The following is a 24,101-nucleotide window of genomic DNA, read 5'->3' as shown; positions in this document are numbered from 1 at the left end:
CAACACTTAAAAACTTCACAAAGCTTATTATGTCTTTTATAGAAATTATTGATTAATTTTATTCATCATGTGATAAAATTAATTTAAATTAATATATTTAACTGTAAAATTTATAATCACTGTAATTGCTTTTACGTAGTGGAAATCTCCGGCTAGAAGCCGTAGAAGTTGACAGGGCAGTAAATGCTAAGGATTTCTTAAAACCTATACTTAAATGTCTTTTTATTTAAATATTTATCTTCTTTTTTACTTGGAAAATATTTCAGGTTTTATAAAAATAACCATTAAAATGTTCTTCTTAAGATTATAAATTGCAAAATAGTTTTCTTTAAAGTTTTAGCACGCAATGATTTGGCAAATTAAACGGACTAAATAATTAGTTTATATTTTTATTGATTTAATTAGTACCATACACGTGAACCTCGTATTAGTTTTTTTTTATTTATCTATAATTGGCTAAAAAACGAAAATGCAAGGGTCGTATGTTCTTGAAGAAATTTTTTTTCCTTCTTATGGATGTTCACATGACCTCCTTTCACATCTCTAATAAATCAGTGCTTTTAGTTTTTTCTTGAAATCTCTCTTCAATTCTTAGGTTCTGCTCCTCCGACAGTCGAGTTTTGCAATCACCAACAATTGCTATAGAATAAAATGCAACATCTAGAAAAATATATTTTTGATAAGTAATGATGGGGAACATTTTTTTTTTGTTTTCTGTTGAATTTGAGTTTTGACGGATCTTGAATGTTTTCACGTCTTGAACCTTTTAGAATCGGAGTCTAGCTATTCAACTACGGACTATCCACAACTCTGTTGAAAAGGTTAAAGAATTTATTACGCAAAATAGTTATTTCAGATTACTTATTTTACATGATAGTCTGACAGTGATAGCTAATTCCTTTGTTTCGGCGTCGATACAAATTATTATATTTTAATGAATTGTCTCCTCTTATCTATTTGTCAATGTCATTTTAATATCCTATTTCACTAGAGTCAGGTTTCCTTATCATTTCAGACTGTTGATACCCGCTATCAACATATAATATACTGCATATTTCATCCATTATCAGAAAAGATTATTCGATTCACAGAGGGTGAATAAAATTGTCTCCTTCTTTTCACACTCGTTCACTTGTAAGGTAAATCATTTTCTTCTCTTCGTTTTCATTTAAAGTTAAATTTTAAGAAGGGAATTAAATAACAATTTTAGCTTTTGATATTTTGGAAAAGTAATTTTTCATGTTATTTTTATATCTAAAATTCTTAAAATTTATTTAACTTGCGTTACTTTACTCTTGTTTTCGTATGCTTAACACTTTCGTTGCCTATCACGCGATATCGCTAAACAAAAATCTTCCTTACAGTTTGTGTCTCAGATCGAGTAGTAAATAATTATCGAGTAATAACTAATTAACTAGTATCTTAAAAATAATTTTGCAAAAATAGGAATTTTCTCATGAAGTTGTTAATTCAAAATATTGCTAATTGAAATAAACTATTGTAAAGTTTAAAAACGTAAATAAACGGTGCAAAAATAAGAAATTTAACTTTGATTTTATCTTTATAGATTTCTTTTCAATATAGATATAAAGGATAACTACCTGCACTCGTCTGGCAATGAACGTGTTAAATTCTTTAAAAAAATGTTAGTAAGTTTATTTTGATAGGACGTTTGCTTCCAATGAGGGGACCCGAAGTTCGACTTCCAGTGGTGGCTGATGTGCTCCCGTTTAGCACCGACCACAGAGCAAATGTTAAATATCGTCATTGGTAGAAGGATCATAGGTTAGAATCCCCTTGCCGTCGGGCTAACCGGGGGAAATTTTCATAGTTTTCCTCTCTGTCTAACGCAAATTCGGGTTAGTTACATCAAAAAGCTCTCCCGCGAGCGTATTGACAAAACATACCGTAGATTGTAAACGCGGCGATTGCAGGTGGAATTGGCGATGGATTACGCGTAAATGTGGTGGGAGAACGAAATTACATTAACCTAAACAGTGTAATTNTTCGGATGCTTAACACTGTCGTTGCCGATCACGCGATATTGCTAAACGAAAATTTTCCTTACAGTTTGTGTCGCAGATCGAGTAGTAGCTAATTACATGGTATCTTCCGAATAATTTTGCAAAATTAGGAATTTTGTTAACTAAATATTGTTACTTAAAATAAACATTTAGTAAAATTTAAAAAAGTAAATTACTAAGCGTTGCTAAAATAAGAAATTTAACTTTGATTTTATCTTTATAGATTTCTTTTCAATATAGATATAAAGGATAACTACCTGCACTCGTCTGACAATGAACTTGTTAAATTCTTTAAAGAAAATGTTAGTAAGTTTATTTTGATATGGCGTTTGCTTAAAATGAGGGGACTCGATTTTCGACTTCCAGTGGTGGCTGGTGTGCTCCCGTTTAGCACCGAACATAGTGCAAATGCTAAATATCCTCATTGGTAGAAGGATTATGAGTTAGAATCCCCTTGCCGTCGGGCTAATCTGGGTAGGGTTTCAAAGTTTTCCTCTCGGTGTAACGCAAATTCGGGTTAGTTACATCAAAAAGCTCTCCCGCGAATGCTAGTAAGCCCCAGTGCTTCCTAGTCTGATAAGTTCTGAAAAGAGTTCCTTTGTCTTCTTGGTCGTGTTCAAAATTACAAGGATACGGAGTCATAAACACATTTCTAATCATAAACACCGAATCGAGTCGGTTGTTCACCACCGGATACAAAATAAAAATAAAATATACGTTTTATCATGAAGAATGATTTTATTTCTTAATATTTAATTGAAATTGTTTTATAGTTATAAGCCGTTTTCACTATACTTCCTTTACCATTTTAAACAGTTCAAGAAGCACAGAGATAGAAACTGTTCCTACCTATTTTTCAAAATAATATAACATATCTGTACTTCCTATCATTTTCTGGTTAAAATCTTTGTAGTGGTAGCGATATGACAGATGATTTGACGATTGTAAGCAAGAATTATTTTAAATATACAAGCACTTATTATTTAAAAAAATATTGCTTAGACTTTTATGTATTTATTAAAATGATTTGTTTGCCTTGGTAGTCAAAGTGATTACAAACTAACTTTATTAAACTAAAATAAAAACATTAATGCGTACATTTTCACTTAAAAAAGAAAAGTAATAAAATTTCCCGCGACAATAGATTCAGAATATTATAGATCACTAACATTGCATTAATTACTTAACGAAGGCATATCGGTATGTGATTGACCACTTTGGAAAACCCTCAGGCCAAGCTCTCGGGCCAATCCGCCAAACTTTCTGTCGCGTGGGGGAAGCAGGTTCGAATCTCACCACCGCAACATTGGGTGTATCATTGTGTTGGGTTTCTTTAATTCGTAACTGAATTTAATGAAATTTCTACTTTTTCAACCTGGCAAGGAACAAAACGATTTGCAATGAGATTACAAGTCTGCATAAGTATTGCTTGTGTTTATTTATTCCCCCCTTTTTTTTTTAAAAAAAAAAGATAAATAAAGTCAAGCACTTACGCTTCATGATACTTGACTAACTAAAATATTATTTTTTTGTTCCTTGCTTCCCCTTCGTCGTCATCCATTCACCCTTCCCTCCTATTGGCCGTTGCTCTAATCCTCCCCCCCTGTGACGTCACCTTTCTCTATATTTACCCTGTTTTCTCTCATTTCTTTCTGTTGCACTGATGAAGGTTGCCCTTTGAGCATCCGAAACAGCTGTCTGCATTTATAAATATTTTTTGTGCTCTTAAATGTTGTTTACCTTAGTTTAACTAAAATATTGTTTCGAACTTCACGCCTTTCCAAGGTTTATAATTCATATTATTTTTTTTAAAAAAAAAATGGAATAAAGTGGTACCACAGTTGCTCAACTTTTAATTTATTTTAAAATTTTTATTCAATTATTTCCTTTTTTTAAGCTTTGTGTTTGTTAGTTTGTGCCTGTAAGTGATCAGAAATTTGACTGACGACGAATTTAACTCGTACCATTTACGAAACAATTGAAACTTCTATTCTAATTAGTCATAGAATTTTCGTTTAAATTTGAGCACTCTTGCGAGTCGGAAAGTGGTTCAAAATTGATGATAATCTTTATTTTACGATAAAAAGGTGATTAAAACTTTAGTATTATGGGTGACTTATAATATCACTTAAAAATATAGCTCTAGTATTTTGTAACAAGTCAAAAAGTTGTCCAAATGTGAAGTACTGATAAATTTCTCTTGGCAACAAATCTTGCTTTTAGCTGTTAGGAAACGATTGAAATTTATATGTTCATAATTCACAGAACTTTCTGTGAGATTTATCTACGAATTAGCTAGAATTCGTAAGTGGTACAAATTTCGATTGATGATAAATTATAATTGAGGAGAAAACGATAAAATTTTCTTATAGAGGTCAAAAAATTATTGATAATTGCATTGTCATCTAGCGCCCTTTTTCAGTAGATATTTGTTGGAAAGTTGTAATGTGATTGCAGGATTCCATCAACACAGATAGGAATGGGAATTATGCAAACGTTGTAATAATATATTAATCTACACTTCATTTTCTTAAATAATCTTGTTCTACATTATCCTTTTTATTGCGTTTTCTTTGTTTTATCTCACCTATACATAAACTATAGTTCACCACTCAGAATAATTTTTGATCTAATTATAGGATTTTCACTTTTCTTAATGACCAATTCTCCAACTAATCATTCAATCCTAACACTTTAGTTAGTTTTAAACAATATATTAACCAAATGTTTTCGCCGTCTAGCTGTTACCCTCGCGGAAATAATTTGCTTTCAATTTTAAGTATTTTTAAGAGATGTACGCGAGATGTGGTTACAGTCCTTTATGCGTTGAATTTCAGTAATAATTTAAAATATATGTCTGACTGCCATTAATTTATATAACTCGTAAGTATGACTTCATGATATTTCAGTACAGTAGGCAGCAGGAGTATTAAACTATTTCCATCTCTGTCGTGAGATAAGATAGAAAACTCATTCCATGGTCTACTACGTGCTGTGCTACTTCCTTACGCACCTCTCGAGAATCGTATAATGTATATGTGTTACGGTTAAAGTGATAAATCCGGGTATTATTAATACTAACCGGTCGAAATTAATAAAATCGCTCTTTTTCCTCAAAGTGAGAAATAAACAGAGGAGATTTCCGTATCGTAATCTGTAGCAGAATAATCGCCAAGGCTTGCTAACTTCCGGGCAGCGGCCTGCTAGAAACTAAAAGAAAACATCACAGAAAGGGACCAACTCGAATGGTTTAACTCGTAGTCACCCCCGGGTAAACATTTACATGTTCTTCTTCTTCTTTTTTTTTTTTAATTTTTCTAATTTAAAATCAATTTGGCACCTTGGCGATTGTAGTTGGCGCGGAAGATCACGATACGGAAATATCCCACATAAAAACGCGAAAGAATGATAGACCAAACTTCATTGGTTATTATTCATAATAACCTGTTAATGTGATAAATTCGCTTAAATTATTCACCTTAACCGGCTTATTTTGTTATTATTAATAGTAACCGGTAAGTATTAATAATAACCCACTATTTACATTGACTGTAACATACATATGCTATTGCTCGAAAAAGGGAAGCTCCGCCATCAATAATTGGCATGATCGTGTGCTGCGCCATAAAACCGTTTATGTTTAAAATTTTCTACAACCATTTTGGAAAGGATAAAAAGAAATCTATGTCGTAAATAAGTTTTTTTTTCTATAAAAATACCCTGCAATACATTGTGAAATACTCTAGTAACCCTATCATTGAACATGAATATCCTTATTTCAAAAAAATAAATTTTAAAAATGAAATATCTGATTTTCCACCATTTATTAATTGTCATTTTACCTTTTAATCATAAATATTTCACCATTGTTTTTTTTAATATTTTAAGAAAATTCCAGTGAGAAAACGAGAGTCTTTTTCGGTTAAATTCCGCTTTTAACTTCGATGAGTCCTATCACCCCGCATCAGTGAAGCACACCTAAGAGAAGCGAAATGTGGGAGTGATTAGATGAGCCATACCTAATTCGATTTCAATTTACTTTCATTTGATTTGATAATTTAGACTTTTCCCTTTGCACCGACCCCTGCTCCATCCGCTAAATTTAATGTTGTAGCTATCCTGAAAAAGTAGATGGGACGGGAATTTTGTCAATTTTATGTATGTATAGGCTTTTGGTTGATCGGTTAGTATGCACATATCTTCTCTCAATGCATTGTAGGAAATGAAAAAGTTTTATACATACGGAAGTGTTTAATATATGGTTAATTCGTTTTGGTACAACAGGTAGAGAAATGGCATCCGATCAGAAGGAAAAAGTTCTTCCAGAGTACCAAAGCACGCCCGCTGGATTTCGCATAGCAAAAATGTTCTCAATCGACGCTTTCAAGTCAGCGCTCACCTATGAACCTCGACCCGATGACTTCTTCATTGTGACTTATCCGAAATGCGGGACCACCTGGGCTCAGAACATTGTGGGCTGCATCTACAGGGAAGGAAAGCCTTTTGCTTCTGCTTTGGAGTTTCTGAGCAATTCTCCTTTTCTGGAGATGGCGGGAGCGGAAGCGGTGAAGACTATGAAAAGACCAGGGGCCATCAAGTTACACTTACCATTTAGGGTGACACCATGGTCTCCTCATGCAAAGTACCTTGTTGTGGCCAGAAATCCTAAAGTAAGTGTAAAATAGTAAGATACTTTATAAAATACGTTTTTATTTAGAGACGGTTAGTATTTTTGTAACAGTTATTTTGTATCTGTTATTCTTTTGACTCAGAATTTTTTATTAAGCTCATTTTTTCATACTTATTGTTATTATTTTGTATTAGTTTAGATCAAGATAAGTGAAAAATATTATATTTAGCATTTTAATAATTTATGGTAATGAAATACAACATGAGAAACAGGTGTATTTTTCTGCGTTAAAGGTAAAATCTTCCAAACAATGATTCTTCAAATTCGCACTTATTTGCAGTTATTTAGATTTAAGTGAAACAGTTTTGCATCATTGAAGTTTCTTCAATTTACAAATTCAATTATAGATGAATTTTTGAACATGAATAAAAAAAATTTCAAATAACCTTTTTTGGATGTAATATTTTAGTCCAAGTGTAATTCCGATAACCTAACAATTGTTTAGTAACTATTAAACTGTTTTTTATAATTAAAAAATACCAAAATATATTTTTATTTATAATTAGAGCGTTAGAAAAAAATATATAAAAGGGACAATGGTGTCCTATCTGCGTCAAAAGGCTTACAGAATTGTATCGAATATGAAAATAACATGTTACTTTTAAAAGTTCGTTTTACAATACCAACTATATCTTATCAAAATTTTTATTCTTTCGGCATTTTATCAAAATAATAAAAAGTGCTTATCTTTCAAAATGATAAAGAGTTCTATCTTCATTTCCTTCTTGGCCGTTTTTTAAAGTTAAGAAATCTGTGTTCACTAAAATTGCTAACAAATATAATTATCTTTAAGTCAGTTTTCTTTATCATCATATATTTTGAGGTGTTATAATCTGTAACAGGTTAGTACCACTTTACCAATAAAAGCGTTTTAAGATGCTTACGGGGAATTGAAAGCGTTTTATCCAATGAGAAATATATAAGGCGAATCAGTCATATTAATCAGGGACTCCATCATGTGAATAGTAAACAATGAGGCAAATTTTATTTCTAATTATCCGAAAACAAATCTTAAGCCTCGTTTGGTGTTCTTAGTCATTTTATATATTGTGGATAATCTGGAGGTGTGTGTTCTGATCTATAGCCCCGGCTGATTTTGATAGCAAATTTTTTTTTTGCATTTCTAAAAATATTTGATCTTGTCCAATTTGACTGTGGGAATTTCAAACCAGAAAATAATTTTGCTCCTAAGGCTACACGTTCTTCTAAAATGTCAATTTTAGCCTATTTTTTGTCGTCGAAATGTACAAGAAAACGTTAAATATAACAGGGAGTCGTGTAGATGTTGCAACAAACTTCTAAGGGAGTTAAGACACATCACGAGGATTTAAATTGCATAGGAGTCTATAACAGGTAATAGCGTCGTACGTGACTAGGGGCGCTTCCCGATTATGACCTGTTTAGAAGCACACGAAGAAACAGTTCATAGTAGGGGAAGCACCCCCAGCACAATGCGTCTGACTTTTGCGGGAATGATTTCCTATTAAAATATTAAATCTGATAATGTGCCCTAACTCCAGTAGAAGTTTGTCGAACTCCAGTGGAAACATTCACACTATCCCTAGTCATATATAAAAACTAACTCGTATATCTAAACTTTTTTTCTTCCAATGGCAGGCACTGAATTTGAATCTTCGCCTATGAAGGTGCCGGAATTGTTACTCATTTAGCGTTATCCAGTGGGCACCTGTGAACCAAAGTCACGGAGGCGAGCAACATTGCCCACGCCACACTGCCACAAACCCGTTTATAGGGTGGGCCACATTCACACATCACACGCGTACAACAGAGGACAGTACAGAGAGAGAGAAACATCCATGCCCAGAGCGGGATTCGAACTAGCAGCCAATGGCTTCACACTCCGGCGCGCTAATCGCTCGGCCACCTGGCTGGCCGTACATCTAAACTAAAAATAGATTAAAAATGTCATTTAAAAAAATTGTAGCTTGGAGTGAGAAACCGTTTGCAGATTTGAAATCAATGACGTGAAAATATCCAAGAAGATCCGTTAAAAAAATCTCACATCTACAGAAAAGAAATGTTCTCAGTTGTTATAATTTGTTTGTCCCACAATGGAAATGCTTCTGTGGGTAGAATTTTCATGCACTGGGCGAGGTTAAGGAACCTGGAGCAATGTTGCATTGTAAAGGTTTCGAGTGATATGGTACCACGTTGGTACTACTTTTTGAAACAATAAGGTTCCTCTTTTCGAATGATACCGTGAAAAGATGCATAAACACAAAAAAATTTCTTTTATGTAAAGGTTCGAAATTTAATGGCGGCAAAATAGCTGATGAAATAATATCGCATGAAGCCACAATAGTTACATAACTTACCTCAGAGTAAATGAACTCTAGATCATTTCTTACTAGAGAGAAGAACAGAGCCTCACACTAGGTGGCGGTCTAATGTAGTATTGTCACGATGTTTTCGAAACAGATATAATAAGGCCGAATGAACTTAGAATGTGCTACTCAACAGATTTTAAAACAGAAAACAGATTTAACAGAAGCTTTAAAAAGTCTCAAACAGAACCTGTATAGTAACTAGATTGAGGATGAAAATCTTCAAAGAGAGACGCCAAAATGTAACTGATATACACCGGATAGTTTGTTTTAGCGTCTAAGACCAAGAAATATATTTATGACACTGAGAAGTACTGTAACATCAGTTATACTTCTTGAACTTACTCTACGACTTGATTCTTAAGATGATGATAATCATCTCGCAGCATTTGCTTCTAGACACTTTCAGAGATTTTTCAAGCTGAAGATGTCTCTTCTTCCGAACTATCTTTAAAACAGGTACTGCTACTATAACCACATTTCTGGTGACAAGTTGGAAAATGGTGGTGACAACATTGAAAAGCAGTAGTATGAAACTCTTTTGGACTCTCTCCAAGAACGGCAGAATTTCCGTAGATTGAGAAAATACTTTTGTCTAGTGTTATCAAAAAAGATTAAAGACTTTAATTAATTAGAATTATAAGAATTTTATCTATCTCTACAATGCTTCATATAGATGTGTAAAAAGTCAAACATAATAATGCTTATATTCTCAAGTTCTAAAACAGTTTGATAAAATTTCTACTCGTTTAAAAAATTTCGGAATTTCGGATATTGTTCACTACTACAAGAAAAACTATTTCGCACTAACCTCAAATGTCCGAGCGTATACTTTCGTATCAGTTGTAAGTAAATAGTTTCAATAATCAACACATTTGTACCCAGCGTTTTTTAAAAAAATAGTCCTGTTTTTCAAATTAAGTTTTTAAGAAAAGTCAGAATTAATTATTCGTTAAGTCAGAAGAAAAGTCAGAAGGAATTATTCGTTATTGGATGCATATTAATGATAATAATACGTATTTATTTTTGGATCTCAAATCATACTGTAAAAGAAAGAAATATCATCATAACAATACCAAATATCTCCTCCGTTTTTTCATACAGGTATATTCCACATACTAAGCATTTCTTGAGATCGGACACTGATTGATAAAAGCCCCATTAGGTTGGACACTGATGTGAACCATATTTCTAACAATCGTACTTCGCACGTTTTTCTAAAATTTGAATATACTTTACTCCTTCTTTGTATTGAACAAACAAGACTTAACTTGATTTTAATTTTATAGGATTGTTGTGTTTCGTTCTATCACCACACAAAGAACATCATAGGATATAAATTTTCGAATGGAAAATTCGAAGACTATTTTGATTTGTTCATGGAAGGAAAAGTGGATTACGGGGACTATTTTGATTTTCTTCAGGAATGGTATGATCACAGAAATGATGAGAATGTCTTGTTCCTCACTTATGAGCAGATGAAGAAAGACACGAGGCAGTGTGTTTTAAAGATAGCAGAGTTTATGGGCCAGAAATACAAAGTAAGTACATTTTTATACTCTGTTGCACGTTAAGAAAAATCATTATCCTTATGGAGAGAGCCTGTATGCATCTATGTGCACGCCAAATGGATGCCAAGCTCCCGGCGAGAGCTTATTTAAACACCTCCAACCCTTGAAACAACTTTGCACAGCCTTCATTTTGCTTGCTTTCCTAAATCGTGTGAAATGCGAAAAATAAAAGTTATTGTTTTGTAAATAAAGATTAATAAAAATGATATCTAAAAATCGTAATAATTATATGTCTTTCTGTTTGCATATAAAGAAACTGATGAAATAATAATAAATATTGTTTCTTGCAGGCTGTTTTCTTCTACAGTGATACAAAAGTTAAAAAAAAATTTAATCTCGAACTTGATTTGTTAAGATTATATCAGCATGAGACACGCCATTTTTAGTGATCCAATCTAATCCAATGCTCTTGCAGCATCGTATAGTTGTTAGCATTTCACGAACGAATGTTTTTCTTATTTATCGAAATATGTCGCCAAATCTAGGATTCCAATAAGACTACGAAACTCTAACACTATTTTAATGATTTTATGATATATATAGTAAAAGACAGCACTGATTAAATTTCTATACGGCGAGTTTAGCTTTTAAATGTTTTTATATTGTTTTGAAAGCCTATTTATATAATTTGATAGCTAAAATAATACAGGACTATATGCAGTCGCGGATGAATACTTAAATCCTATATCGCAATCCTGCAACGCAGTATAATTTTTATATTGAAGGTCTTAGTGGAAGAAAATTATTAAAGTAAGGTGGATTTATAAACACCAGTATTAAAGAACATATTCTTTCTTATTCAAAACCGTCTTATTGTTATGTTTTTGCGATCTCTAATTAAAGACTGAGAAGTAAAAAGGTATTTTTAAACTATTTTTAAGGCTATGTTGGAACATAACGAAACCATGTTGAATGATGTGATCAAATACAGCAGCTTTGATTTCATGAAGCAAAATCTAAACCAACAGGTGGCAGAGCTGGCAGCTCTCCCACGTGAGTTTGTTCTAAACCATCCTGACATTCCTCAGGGATTGAAGGAACTTTTAGGTGGAGAGGACAAATTTTTCGATCCAAGTCCAAACAGCACCACTTTTGTCCGAAAAGGTATGAAAATGTTATATTTTATCGAAGTTAAACCGTTTATTGGTAAACACAGGTGCGTTAAAAATTTTTTTCGAAGTAACTTGATCATAAGAATTAAAATAAACACACACAGATTGAGAGTCTTGTACTTAAAGCAAAGATACAATTTTAAACTACATTTCTTTTATAACTGCCGTTGAACAACATATCCAATTTTGAGTTTCGACTACCAATGTTCAAGTAGGTAGCCTTGTGATTCTGACAATCCAGAAGACAAGGGAATCAAGTATATGGTGAAATTCGCCTTCGTGTAAGACTTTTAGATGGAACTAACCCGCAAATGCGTAACATAGAGAGGATAACCAGGAAAACCTCTCCTGACGGAAAGGGGACTCTAACCTATGATCAGTCAACCGCTGAGGATATTTTAAGTCAACACTGTAATCGGTGCACTGCAATTCGTATCGATCAGCCATCACTAGGATTCGAACTTGGGACACCTTATTGGTAAGCGAACACTCTATCCCCTAAACCACCTACTTTGTACTATTTTGAGCTTTAAGTTATTTCGCACTAACTAGCTGAAAAGCATTGCCTGGTTCTCAAAAAGGACAAAAATTTTATACATTTAAAAAATAAAGTTTATAAGAAAACGAAAACATAAACAATAATTTCCTGTGTCGAAACCATTAGCATTATGTTTAAAACTCATTCGCTTAGGAGAATAAAAATATACTATAGTTTAAGTGCCTTCGTACACACGAGGCAAAGTTATACAGTTTGTTGTTCTACTTAAAACCATCTGGATTTTATGCATAACTGCACGCAAAGGAAACCAATGAGAGTCAAACACATGTATTAAAAAGTCTAGTCTTCTAAATACATACAAAGTTATTCTCTTCCTGCTTGATTTGAACAAGGAAGAAACATCGAATAAAAAAAAAGAAGGAAATGTCTCTCCTGAATAAATCCACTTCAGATTACAGTCAAAACATCAGCCATATTTTTAAATGACTTTGAATAAGTGACGTTACATACCATTTACCGATCCCAGAATGACGGTAGCATAAATATTATGTCAAATTTCAATGATGACAGTCTTCAATTATACCACAAACTGAAACTGCTTCTTTTTTGTATACACAGCCTTTCTGAAGATAGCACCTCACGTTTTTTTGGAGTTTGAGGTCATGGTAAACCTTTCATGATATGCATCCTATTATCCAAAAGCCGCCACTTTAAATATTTTGCAACATAAATGAAGACATTCCCTTGCTGATAAATCTAATTAAATCTAGATGAGTTTCTAGCATATGTTTGCAAATCGGTTGTTTTTGTCTGGCATGAGAGAAAAGCCACGTTAAGTTTACTAACAATCCCACATCATTTATGTGTCTCCACATTGCTGTCCATTGGAGAAGATTTTCTCATCTACTCTTTCGTCTAATATATCCTGAAAGAAATTGGCGATATTAAAAAATTAGTAAAAGTGCTTCTTGAAAGTTATTCAGAAGCAAAGGGGAGTAGAAAAATAAAAGAATTAAGATGACTCAAAGAATTTTGTGCGCTGTTATAATTATATGAGAAAAGGATTTCCTCTTCAGTATACAGCAAAGTGGAGGCTTAATAATTATGTGGGAGGGCTTTATGTCAAAGCTTTCATCTTTTACTGTAGTAAACGTAAACTAGCGTTTCTCGCAGACTGTCTGGAGGTTGCTGATGATAAAAAAATTCCAGAAATCCCGTAAGTAAGAATCCAGAGAGTAAAAGAAAAAATGCAATGCCAACTCGAATTTTCCAACTAGACAATGTCTCCATTTAAGTCGAAAATTTTTTACAGAGATAGTTTTCGGATAGTAAGGGACATGTCATGCTTATTCTTATTTTCTTACATAATAAGCTTATATTTAATTAATATATAATAAGCTTATATTTATTGAATTAAAAAAATGGTGTGGATGAAGTTGAGAAAAATTATATCATTTCTATTGTTTATATCAACTTTTGAAATATTTATGTACCACATGACACATAAATATTTCAAATATTGGTATAAAACACCACTAAATGTTGTAATAACTTGTGGTTGGGCTTTTAAAGTTTAAGTAAATAAAAAGAAATTCTGTAAAATTTCAACTTTTTCTATCCGCATCTTTTTTTGTTGTTGTAGGAAACTGAGCAGTAGGTCTTAGGCCTAGCTTATCCTGGGCCTAACTTATATTAGGCCTACTTATCTTAAATCCTAGAATATCGATTACAACCTACTCGTAAAAGCATATTTTATTAACTATGGTGTGTGCATGCATTATGAATTCAAACAATACTTGATATTATTTACAATTATTAAATCTTTAATAGGAATTGTTGGAGATTGGAGAAATCATTTTACGCCCGAACAGAACAAAAGAATGGAACAAAAATTCTGGGAACGAACAAAAGGAACAGATATTCCAGAACTTTGGAAGGATATATTTGAAAAACCATAAAATTTCAATAAAATATTTGTTTTTTTCCAAAAACCATACATTTGTTTGCTAGTTTTTTGTCTTCTCATATTGTTTTAAAATAAAAACGAATGGTGACAAAAATAAACAAAGATTTAACCAATCTGTACTATGGAAGAGAAATTTTACGAGTTACTATCCTTATCTAAGCTACGTCCAAGTATTTCACGTTGAACAAATTTGTGTAGAATTTTCCCACCAACTCTTAACTTTTTTACTGAATGATAAAGAGAATACTGGGTGTCCATTTTCTGCTCATTATTTTCTCCAGTCTTGAAAGTAAGACGGAAACGAGAAAAAGTGTAGAATGCCATATTTCATTTGTCGCAGGTTAGAGAAGAGTGATTAATTGCTTTTAATCATAAACTGTTAAAAAAAAGTCTTGGTAGTCGTGGGTATTGTACTTTTCATGAAAACAAGATAAAATCAAATGATTTTTTTACCAGTTTTTACTCTTTTCCGTTTTCATATATATGAACTTTCTGACCTGACTTTCACTGTAGGGAACTTTCACGAATGTAAAGAAATTCCAATTCAATTGAATTATTATATTAATAATAATAAACATTGTAAAATTGGTTATAAAATGTAATCAACGTAAAAAAAAACTGTTGCAGCATGTTCAATTCGTCAAATTCTGTCAATAGTAATTTAAAGTTCATTAAAATGTGAGTTCAGACAAACCAGAAAGGTTCAAATGCAGAAACTTTTCTTTCAAAATACCAAAATGCAAACAAATCAGATAGCAAGATTACTCATGATTAACCAGCTGGGAAAGTAATCCAACTATAATTTATTCGTGTTATGATAATTTGATCAATATTTTAAGCTCCGTGGTTTTTTCTTGGTTTATCCGAACTTATAACCAAAGGAGAAGAAACATAATTTGTTAAGAATTGTTTTTCTTGCCGTATAGCCTCCTTTTAAGAAGAAATTTTGGAAATTCTTCTGTCTGAGATGCCAGATTACTTAGCTCCCCTTCCCTTTATAATCCAAGACTTCTGCGTCCAGTATATTACTCTTAGGAAATCCTGGTTTCCCTTTTTTCCATGCTCTGATGCTTCAAAAAATTTTCATGACTAATGTATAGCCATCGACTTATCACGCTTTTTTGAATATTTTACACGCATATTCAAACTATTATTGCATCGACAAATAGCTATGCATTTGTCGCTGAAATAATTCTAAAAATATTATCCTTTCTATGTATAAATAAAAAAACAGATCCACCCTGAATAACATTTGATCTAATGATTAGACTTCACGTTCTAGGACTCAATTGTTCAAGGTAGTGATCACAAATATACTAATTAGTTAATGCAGACTATATATTAAATTGTGAAATCAGACACTAAAACGTACTTTTTCTGAATAAACGTGCCCTTTTTTGAATGATTTGGAATTCTAGCTCCCAAAATATAGGGGTAACCGCAATCTGGGAAATAGGGTCGGAATAGTTTGGTCAAGAGAACAATGCAAAGTTTGGACCACTTAATGTTAATTTTATTTTTTGCGTATTTCACTATATTCCGAGAACGCTTTAAGCAAATTGAAAAATTTTTGCTCGCAAATATAAAATTTGTTTATCCAAAAGCAAACCCATACCAAAAATAAATTTCAGTAAATAATTGTTATTTTATTTAATGAAAATAGAAAAAATTTAAATTGTAAGGTATACATATTTTTGAATCATTTTAAAGAACGTAATTTTACGTGGCGAAATGTAAAATTTGAGCTAAATCGGTTGAATAGTTCCTGAGAAATTGAATTTTAAAATAGTCGTATATTTAAAATTCAATTTCTAAGGAACTACTCAGCTGGTTTAGCTCAAATTTTGTATTTCGCCATGTAAAATGACATACTTTAAAAGGGTGTAAAAAATTGTATACCTGGATTTAATTTTTTCGGTCATTATTAAATAAAATAATAAAAAATAAGAAATATTTGGTAAAATTTATTTTTTGCACGCAATTATTTTTGGATAAACGAATTTCGCAGTTGCGTGCGAAAATGCGAAAGTGCGACTTACGTGCGAAGTTGCGTGCGTTTTTCATCCCGCTTAAAAAGTTCTCGAGATATGATGAAATACGCAAAAAGTAGTGTTAATATAAAGGGGTCAAAACTTTAGTTTGCTCTGCTATGGGAACCACATTCCTTAGATTACGACTATCCCCTGTAGGTTTGGTGGTCAGAAATCTGAATCAATCGAAAATGGGGTATGCTTATTCAGAAAAAGAACGTTTTGTCTGATTTCGTCACTTAAAATATCGTCTGCTTTCATTAATTAGCATATTTGTGATCACCCGCTCGAACGATTAAGATTGAGTGACGAAAGTTATTCAGGGCGATCCGTTTTCTCTTTTTTTCTTTTGCGAATTGTATTTTTCAGTTTTCTTTATAACTATTTAAAGAATATTGATATTTTGAGAAGCAGCTAATCGAGTTATGATCTTTATCAATCGGATAATCTCTTTTCTGTCATCTTATTTCTTTTACGCTTAGTATCAAACAGTCAGCACTTTCGATGAGAAAATAAAAATAAATAACGATAATTTCATTTTTTTAAACGATTATTTCTTCTAAAATTGGCAACAAGTAATATCTTATCGATGAAATTGCAATTGACAGCAGCTGATTTTTTTTTCTTTACATGCCAAACGAACGTATAATGTTCACGACTGCTTATCTTTCTGAGAGAGAACAATTTAAATCAGAGAACTGTCACTTTCAGAAATGTATTGAAGGAAATAGGTAAGATTGACAGCTTTTTTCCGAATTTATTTTAAGCAGAAAACGGTATAAAAATGGGTAATAAGTTTCGATTTGAGCTCCAATGGGATACATAATCGTTGATTCGAAGTTGTTACATGTTAATATTATTTTAAAATCAACGATGTGAAGATATATGAAATTTACACTGTTATATTCTGTGTGTTTTATTCTAATTATTTTTTCAATTGGGTACTTGCACTCTAAGAGGAAGAAGACAACCGATGCAAACCCATGTGATCTATGACGTCAGCTCCAGCTGATCTTTAACAGAAAAATGGCTTATTAAAGTTGAGCTAAGTTTCTCTACATAACTTAGAATATTAATTAACGTTGAGTCAATTAAATACAGAGCCGTATAGCACATCGAATTTGTTGAAATATTATTTTTTCTCGTCTGCTTCTTCTACTTAACTTAGATTTATTATTTGTTTATATATTTTATTGCAACAGTGATAAAAGTTTTTTTTTTGTGTACCTGTCAACTTCGATGCGTAATAACTTTGTTTATGTTCTATATGGCTTCCTGCCTGCCTTTGTGTTAAGTTTTTTGTGTAAAATCATTTTTCAAGTAAATTCATTCAAGTTTTTTGTATCTGGTGAGTTAACGAAATGAGTAGGTGTGGAAGCAAATAAAAAGGAACTGCGAAATCGTTTCCGAGGATTGCGCGATAGCGAGCAGTGGGTTGTTAGTCCCTAGCATTTATAAGAATTTTTTTTTTAATAGGAATGTAAAATATTTTATGATCTTTTCTGTTACAGTCAGAAAGATTCATTTTTACAGTAACCTGTTACAGTCTGAAGGAATATTCAATCTTTTTATGATATTTTTGTTACATTTAAAAAGAGTCATTGTTACAGTCATCTATTATAGTTTGGAGGAATATTCAATTTCTTTATGATCTTTTCTCTTGCAGTCAAAAAAAGTCATTGTTACACTCATCTGTTACAGTTTAGAGGACTATTCAATTTTATACAATATTTTCTGTTACAGTCAAAAAGTAATCACGAAAGTGAAAAAGAAAATTCTACCAGAATATCAAAAAACGTCATGTGGATTTTCGATTCCAAAACAGTTCTCTTTGGAGGCTTTCAATTCAGCACTCTCCTACGAGCCACGACCGGACGATCTTTTTATCACAACTTACCCAAAATGTGGTGCAACTTGGGTGCAAAACATCGTGGCCTGCATTCATCAAGAAGGTTCACCTTTTTCTTCAGCCCTGGAATTTTTTAACAATGCGCCTTTTCTGGAAATGTCAGGAGCTGAAGCGGCAAGGATAATGAAGCGACCCGGAGCCATCAAGACACATTTGCCTATCGACGTGATCCCATGGTTTTCGCAGGCAAAGTATATTTACGTTGCCAGAAACCCTAAAGTAAGTTCGTTTTATTATGTTTATGCAAGTGTTGTAAAGTATTTCTATAATCTTTACAAACAAACACCATCATTTTGCGATTAATAACACGTGTTGGAAATCTCCGGTATTTTCTAATCAGCCTAAATACTTTTTAGGCTAATTGCAGAGATACCATCACATTAAATATAAAAAAAAATAGTTAGAAAAATCCTCGAAATTATCCGAGTGGTTCGTATCGCTGACTGTAAATAATACCGACGGTTAGCTTTTTATTATGAACAAACCTCGAAATGCTTTTTTAAGAAAATGAACACAGCAAAAAATGTCAATGTTCAACTAAATTTAAAAACTAATTGAGGAATTTCTTACTAACTTTTTTTTAACGTTAAGCATAATCATTACGGCGATTTACTAAACCAAGACTCATACATTAAAAGACTACCACTAGAAAATATTTATCCGCTGTCCGGAGCAATTTGGCATTTCTGCAAATGCCATACGCCATGACCATCTGTCTGCAGGGTATTCCAGGATTATTGGGATAAGATTTAAGAGCTGGTAAGAGCATCACAAGGATTCAGAGTTGTATAACAACCCATGCTTGGAAACGTCTTCGTTCGCTTCTAAGTGTTATTGTTCACAAGAGCGCTGGTAGAAGCAGACCTGCATTGCCGCAGTCATTTAAGTTGCCATCTACCTGCCAAGTGGTGGGCAATCTTCCTGCAGCTCGTGCATTCCCCTCTGTCAATCCTTTCATCATGTGCATACCTGTCAGTTTGGTGTTCGTAAAACGTTACATATTCATCTACGGACGATGGCAGCTCAAATGACTGCGGCAATGCAGGTCTGATTCCTCCAGTGCTCTTGTGAACAATAACACATTCCGACTAAGGGTTGTCATACAATTCTGAATCCTTGTGATGTCCCCTACTTCCTCTTAAATTTTGACCCAATAATCCTGGAACATCCTATATAACGGGTATATTACAGATGGCATGTTACATTAAATATGTGACATATCATCTGATCTATTTACATTCAGAAAACTAAATGATAAAGTGATTTTTAAAAACCTAAATCCCTACAACTTCAACTTACAACCAGTATTATAAATATAAAAGTAAAATTTTTTTTGACTCTTAAAGTAAAAATGATTAATTTAAAAAAAATTGTACTAAGTGACTAATAAATTTTAAAGCAATGCCTTTTAACTCATTGATGCTCAAGTCAACCTTCTTTCAAGTGCTATTCTTTTTTTCTCCATCTTTTATAGTGTTATATCAAGTGAAAATATTGCAGCGATCCCCAACAAATTTATTTAAAGTACATTTGTATTTTTGTCGATCATATGGGTTACTTAGAAATAAAACTAGCAAAAATGAGAATTTTTTTTAGACGTATTAAATCTGACTGTAATATGGAAATATATCTCAAATTCATCTGGTAATTTCCAGCTGAGATATTACCATAGATTGATATTGAATAGCCTTTAAAACTCTTATAATATTGAAAAATTTTATCGGAAAGAAAATTGTCATTAGAACAATGACTCTAAATAAGTTCACTACGGATTTTAATTATTTTGATATCAACTCGACTTAATTTTTGTTGTAACTATTCACGTTAAATTTGTTGCAAACTATCCAAGTAATAATTTTTTTAGCATAAGCTATTCTCATTAAGGAAGATATAATTTACACAAGATCTAAATTTTGTAATACAAATTATCGATTTTTTTGCTATTTTTTAGGATTGTTGTGTTTCGTTTTATCATCACACAAAAAACTTCACCGGCTATAAGTTCAAAAATGGCAGCTTCGATGATTATTTTGAACTGTTCATGAAAGGAGAAGTGGACTACGGAGACTATTTCGACAGTTTGATATCCTGGTATGAGCGCAGAAATGACCCAAATGTTTTGTTCATCACATATGAGCAACTGAAAGAAGATATAAAGAGAAATGTTTTGAAAATTGCAAATTTTATGGGATCTGAATATAAGGTAAAATTTTATATGATGAAATGATCTAATTTTCACGAACCACAATTTTAATATTTCGAGGGACTATCCTTAAATATGCTAATTAATTAGATCAAATGATGTTTAAAATTATGAAATCAAGTACAAAAATTTAATTTCTTTGAATAACTATACTTCTTTTCTGATTGATTTTTATTCTTGACCCTTAAAAATATAAGGAGGAAAATAGTTTGGTCAAGAGAGCATTAGAAGTTTGAACCCCAGCCACTTAATTTCTACTTTTGCATATATCACCATTCCAAAATGGTCGTATTTCTTCATAGATTAAATTGGCGTGAAAGTGTGCATATCTTACAATTCCAATCTTTGATCATTATTACACTAAACAATATGAAATAATTGTAAAAAATATTTTTAATGAATTTTTTTAATTAACTAGTTTTGTCATTATGTCAAAAATGCTCAGTTCCGAAGGTATTTCGATATATGGAAGATGCGCAATAAAATTTACTGAGCTCAAGCTTTCGGTCCCACAGTGGAATAATCATGAGACACGATTCCAAGAAAATTATTAACCCAATAGAGATCCCAGAACCGAATGAAGAACCAGAAAATTATTTACTCTATAGAGATCTCTGGCATCGCTGTCAGAGATAAGTGGGGATCACTTTGATCAACCTGTGATGGGACCGAGAGTGTGCACTATGGGTTTTCGAAAAATTCTTGCACCATAAAGTGCTCGACTACGCGTGCACGTCGTTGGGTTATCAGAGCACTTTACTGGTATGAACTTGTTTTTCATTGTTTGGCCTAGGTTCCTCAGTTCCAGCGGTTGGATACATGAACACTGAGATGCAAGTGGTCATTCTTGACTATGCTATTCTCCCAATTTTATGGCAATCTTTCGGAAAATTTTTCTCTAGCAGGAAAAAGGCTAATTTTTCTTCTAGCAGGATAATTGTTCTTTTCACACAACAAGACTTGTGCAGCCATGATTTGACAAAATGGGTGTTCAGACACCGGCCTGGCCCTTTTCTAAAGCCCCAGTCTAAATACCACAGAACACCTTTCTGGCCAATTAAAACTCAAATTATGTAGTTAGCCAAATTTGCACTCATCATTGCCAGCATACACTTAAACTGTGATAGAAATCTCGAAGTCAATTCCTATAGCCACCAATCAAAAACTGGTGGGAAATATCTAAGGACGTGTGCAAGCTGCCATCGATGTAAATGGGGAACCAACATCACATAAAATTATATTTCATGTCTGTATTACTGGATGTCCAGATACTTTTGGCCCCCATACTGTTCACTGTTAGATATTTCTCTCTAAAATTACAGTAAAATAACCGGCAGCAGTTTGTCCATCCAATCATTTACAACCGTTGAATTTGAAACCGTTTACGAATAGAATACTAAAAAAAATGAATACAGAACTATATTTTTTTAAACCATTTACATCTAGCATAGTTTCAAAACCGTAAAAAAGGAATCTAACTGGACATTGGAGCTAGGTTTTTCGTTAGGCAATAGACACAAGAGTGGTTGTGTTGAGCTGTGCTTTATCAAATAAACCGTGGAATGTGGTTTAAATAGTTTATCTCGTTGTTTCATTTATCATAAAAGATAAGATGTGCTATACTTTTTACGTTAAGCAGTTATGGTGCTGTCATGCATGCGCGGATGAGAGCATCATATTATTCTAGTACAAGTCACAAATTGGGGAGTGCAAGACACTGGGCACTCTTCATGCGTTGTTGAATGTAATGAATGGAAAAAACGGTAATGCAGGGACTTGAATCACGGTTCTGTCTCTCGCGAAATTGATAGATGAGCCAACTCGGCTATAATACGTACCCAGCTGCAGGGAACTAAGTTGTTTTATCAGGTGGGCCTTGTTAATGTGATGAAATTCTGGTTGTTTAACCATATTAGATGAAAGCAGTTAATACACGGTTTTTCTCACAGTTAACAGTTTGAATACCAACTTATTTATGGTTATTTGAATGCTTTGTTTAAATATGGTTAAATAACAACTAAATAAATCATTATTTAATCATTTTATCCGAAAAATTGCTAACAGTGTACTACTAAACTTATAACCTTTGTGATCATATACATTATCTATACGTTTTATATTGATAAGTATATCTATTCTTTGTATTTACTTTATAGGAAATGCTTGAGAAGAATGAAACTATGTTGAAAGATGTCATCAAGCACAGCAGTTTCGAATTTATGAAAGAAACACTGAATCAGCAAATTTCTGAGTTAGCCCGTCAGACACGGAAATCCGATCAGGATCGCACTGATTTATCAGTTGGATTAAAGAAACTGTTGGAATCGGAAGAGAGCTTCTTTGACACAGATCCGAATAGTATAAGTTATGTAAGAAAAGGTAAGACTTCCAATCTCACGAAAAGAATTTTTCATTGAAAAAAAAGTTTCACTTTCTTTGAAAAACTAACATTAAATGAATTTTTTTCCAAGGTTCCCGAAGGTCTTCGAAAAAAATGAATAGTGATAACAGAAATGAAACAAACCCTCGATCTACGTAACGAAATATATTTAAGGCCACCACTTTATGTTTTTTTTTTGTGAAGAGATTACATCCTTATAAGAGTTAATATTTACGAGGCTTTTAAATCTTAAAGTGATACCTTTAAAAAAAATCCCAGAGAGCATTAATATGACTACTATAATTACTAAAATTATCTAAGACACTTAGAATTTTTCTTTTTAGAAGACTCACATGGGAATTCATTCGAGATTACTATACTTTGCTGCCGATAAGTTCTGCAAAGCTAATCTAAGACACTTACGAACCCTGTTTTTCTTTTTAAAAGATTCACATCAGAATTCATTCGAGATTACCATACTTTGCTGCCGATAAGTTCTGCAAAGCTAATCTAAGACACTTACGAACCCTGTTTTTCTTTTTAAAAGATTCACATCAGAATTCATTCGAGATTACCATTCTTTGCTGCCGATAAGTTCTGCAAAGCTACAAGTGATGAAAAAGAAGTCACTGGATTGTGATAAAATGATGATGATCTCGAGCAATAGCCTCCTTCTAAATGACAATGACTGAAAACAGATGATGATGATTTTTTGATGGGATGAACTTTAAAAGCGTGTTCTGTTCAATCTAATGTAAATTCTCCATGAAAGGCAACATATAATAATTAAAAAGAGTAAATCAATTTTGTTTTATTATTTATTACGGTATATGCCTTTCAGTTTTGTGTATGACTTCGTAGTTTTAAATAATGCCGATTTTTTGTATTGTTAAATTTTTTACCTAGCATGTAAAAGGGGTATTTAGATAGCAACTTGGTTTTTTTTTGCAGGAATTGTTGGTGATTGGAAGAACCATTTCTCACCGGAGCAAGACAAAACCTTGGAAAAGAAATTCATGGAGAGAACAAAAGGAACAGATATTCAAAATCTCTGGCAAGACATCTTTAAAACATCAAGCACAGAATAATTGAGTGTAACCTTCACTTAGTCTCCTCATGGACCTTAAATNTTTATTATCTATATCGGTATTTGCCTTTCAGTTTTGTGTATGACTTCGTAGTATTGATTAATGCCGATTTTTTTATTGTTAAATTATTTACCTAGTATGAAAAATGGATATTTAAATAGTAACTTATAACGGGATTGGTTCTTTTTGCAGGAATTGTTGGTGATTGGAAGAACCATTTCTCACCGGAGCAAGACAAAACATTGGAAAAGAAATTCATGGAGAGAACAAAAGGAACAGATATT

General features: G+C 32.6%; 2 protein-coding genes across 4 annotated transcripts; both read left to right on the top strand.

Moving 5' to 3' along the window:
• Positions 1-965: 965 nt before the first annotated feature.
• Positions 966-14,235, top strand: LOC107448992 (sulfotransferase 1C2). 3 transcript variants are annotated; one of them, XM_016064380.3, is made up of 5 exons: positions 966-1,139; positions 6,309-6,694; positions 10,349-10,600; positions 11,512-11,734; positions 14,072-14,235. In XM_016064380.3, exons 2-5 carry the CDS (start codon positions 6,317-6,319, stop codon positions 14,197-14,199), a joined length of 981 nt encoding a protein of 326 aa, XP_015919866.1. In that variant the 5' UTR covers positions 966-1,139; positions 6,309-6,316; the 3' UTR covers positions 14,200-14,235. The 3 variants fall into 3 exon arrangements, with proteins under 3 accessions (XP_015919866.1, XP_071033351.1, XP_042910403.1); XM_071177250.1 differs by having other exon boundaries at positions 1,131-1,229; XM_043054469.2 differs by lacking the exon at positions 966-1,139 and adding an exon at positions 5,144-5,295.
• Positions 14,236-16,660: 2,425 nt separating this feature from the next.
• LOC107446039 (sulfotransferase 1E1) lies at positions 16,661-23,799 on the top strand (the record flags this gene model as incomplete). Its single annotated transcript, XM_043054470.2, is given in 5 exon segments — positions 16,661-16,968; positions 17,981-18,365; positions 20,098-20,349; positions 22,506-22,728; positions 23,681-23,799. Coding segments are annotated over 5 exon segments (1,080 nt in total), but the record flags the coding sequence as incomplete, so codon positions are not given.
• Between the last annotated feature and the right edge of the window lie 302 nt (positions 23,800-24,101).

This window comes from Parasteatoda tepidariorum, chromosome 2 (genome assembly GCF_043381705.1).
Source record: "Parasteatoda tepidariorum isolate YZ-2023 chromosome 2, CAS_Ptep_4.0, whole genome shotgun sequence".
NCBI lineage: Eukaryota > Metazoa > Arthropoda > Arachnida > Araneae > Theridiidae > Parasteatoda > Parasteatoda tepidariorum.
The sequence above is the reverse complement of the archived record's forward strand: the minus strand, read 5'-3'. Positions and strand labels throughout refer to the sequence as shown.

Excerpts from the sequence above, each read along its gene's own strand:
- LOC107448992 (XM_016064380.3), top strand. The coding sequence starts at position 6,317 with ATGGCATCCGATCAGAAGGAAAAAGTTCTTCCAGAGTACCAAAGCACG. Across the intron at positions 6,695-10,348 it reads TTGTGGCCAGAAATCCTAAA|GATTGTTGTGTTTCGTTCTA; the intron begins GTAAGTGTAAAA and ends TTAATTTTATAG. Across the intron at positions 11,735-14,071 it reads CACCACTTTTGTCCGAAAAG|GAATTGTTGGAGATTGGAGA; the intron begins GTATGAAAATGT and ends AATCTTTAATAG.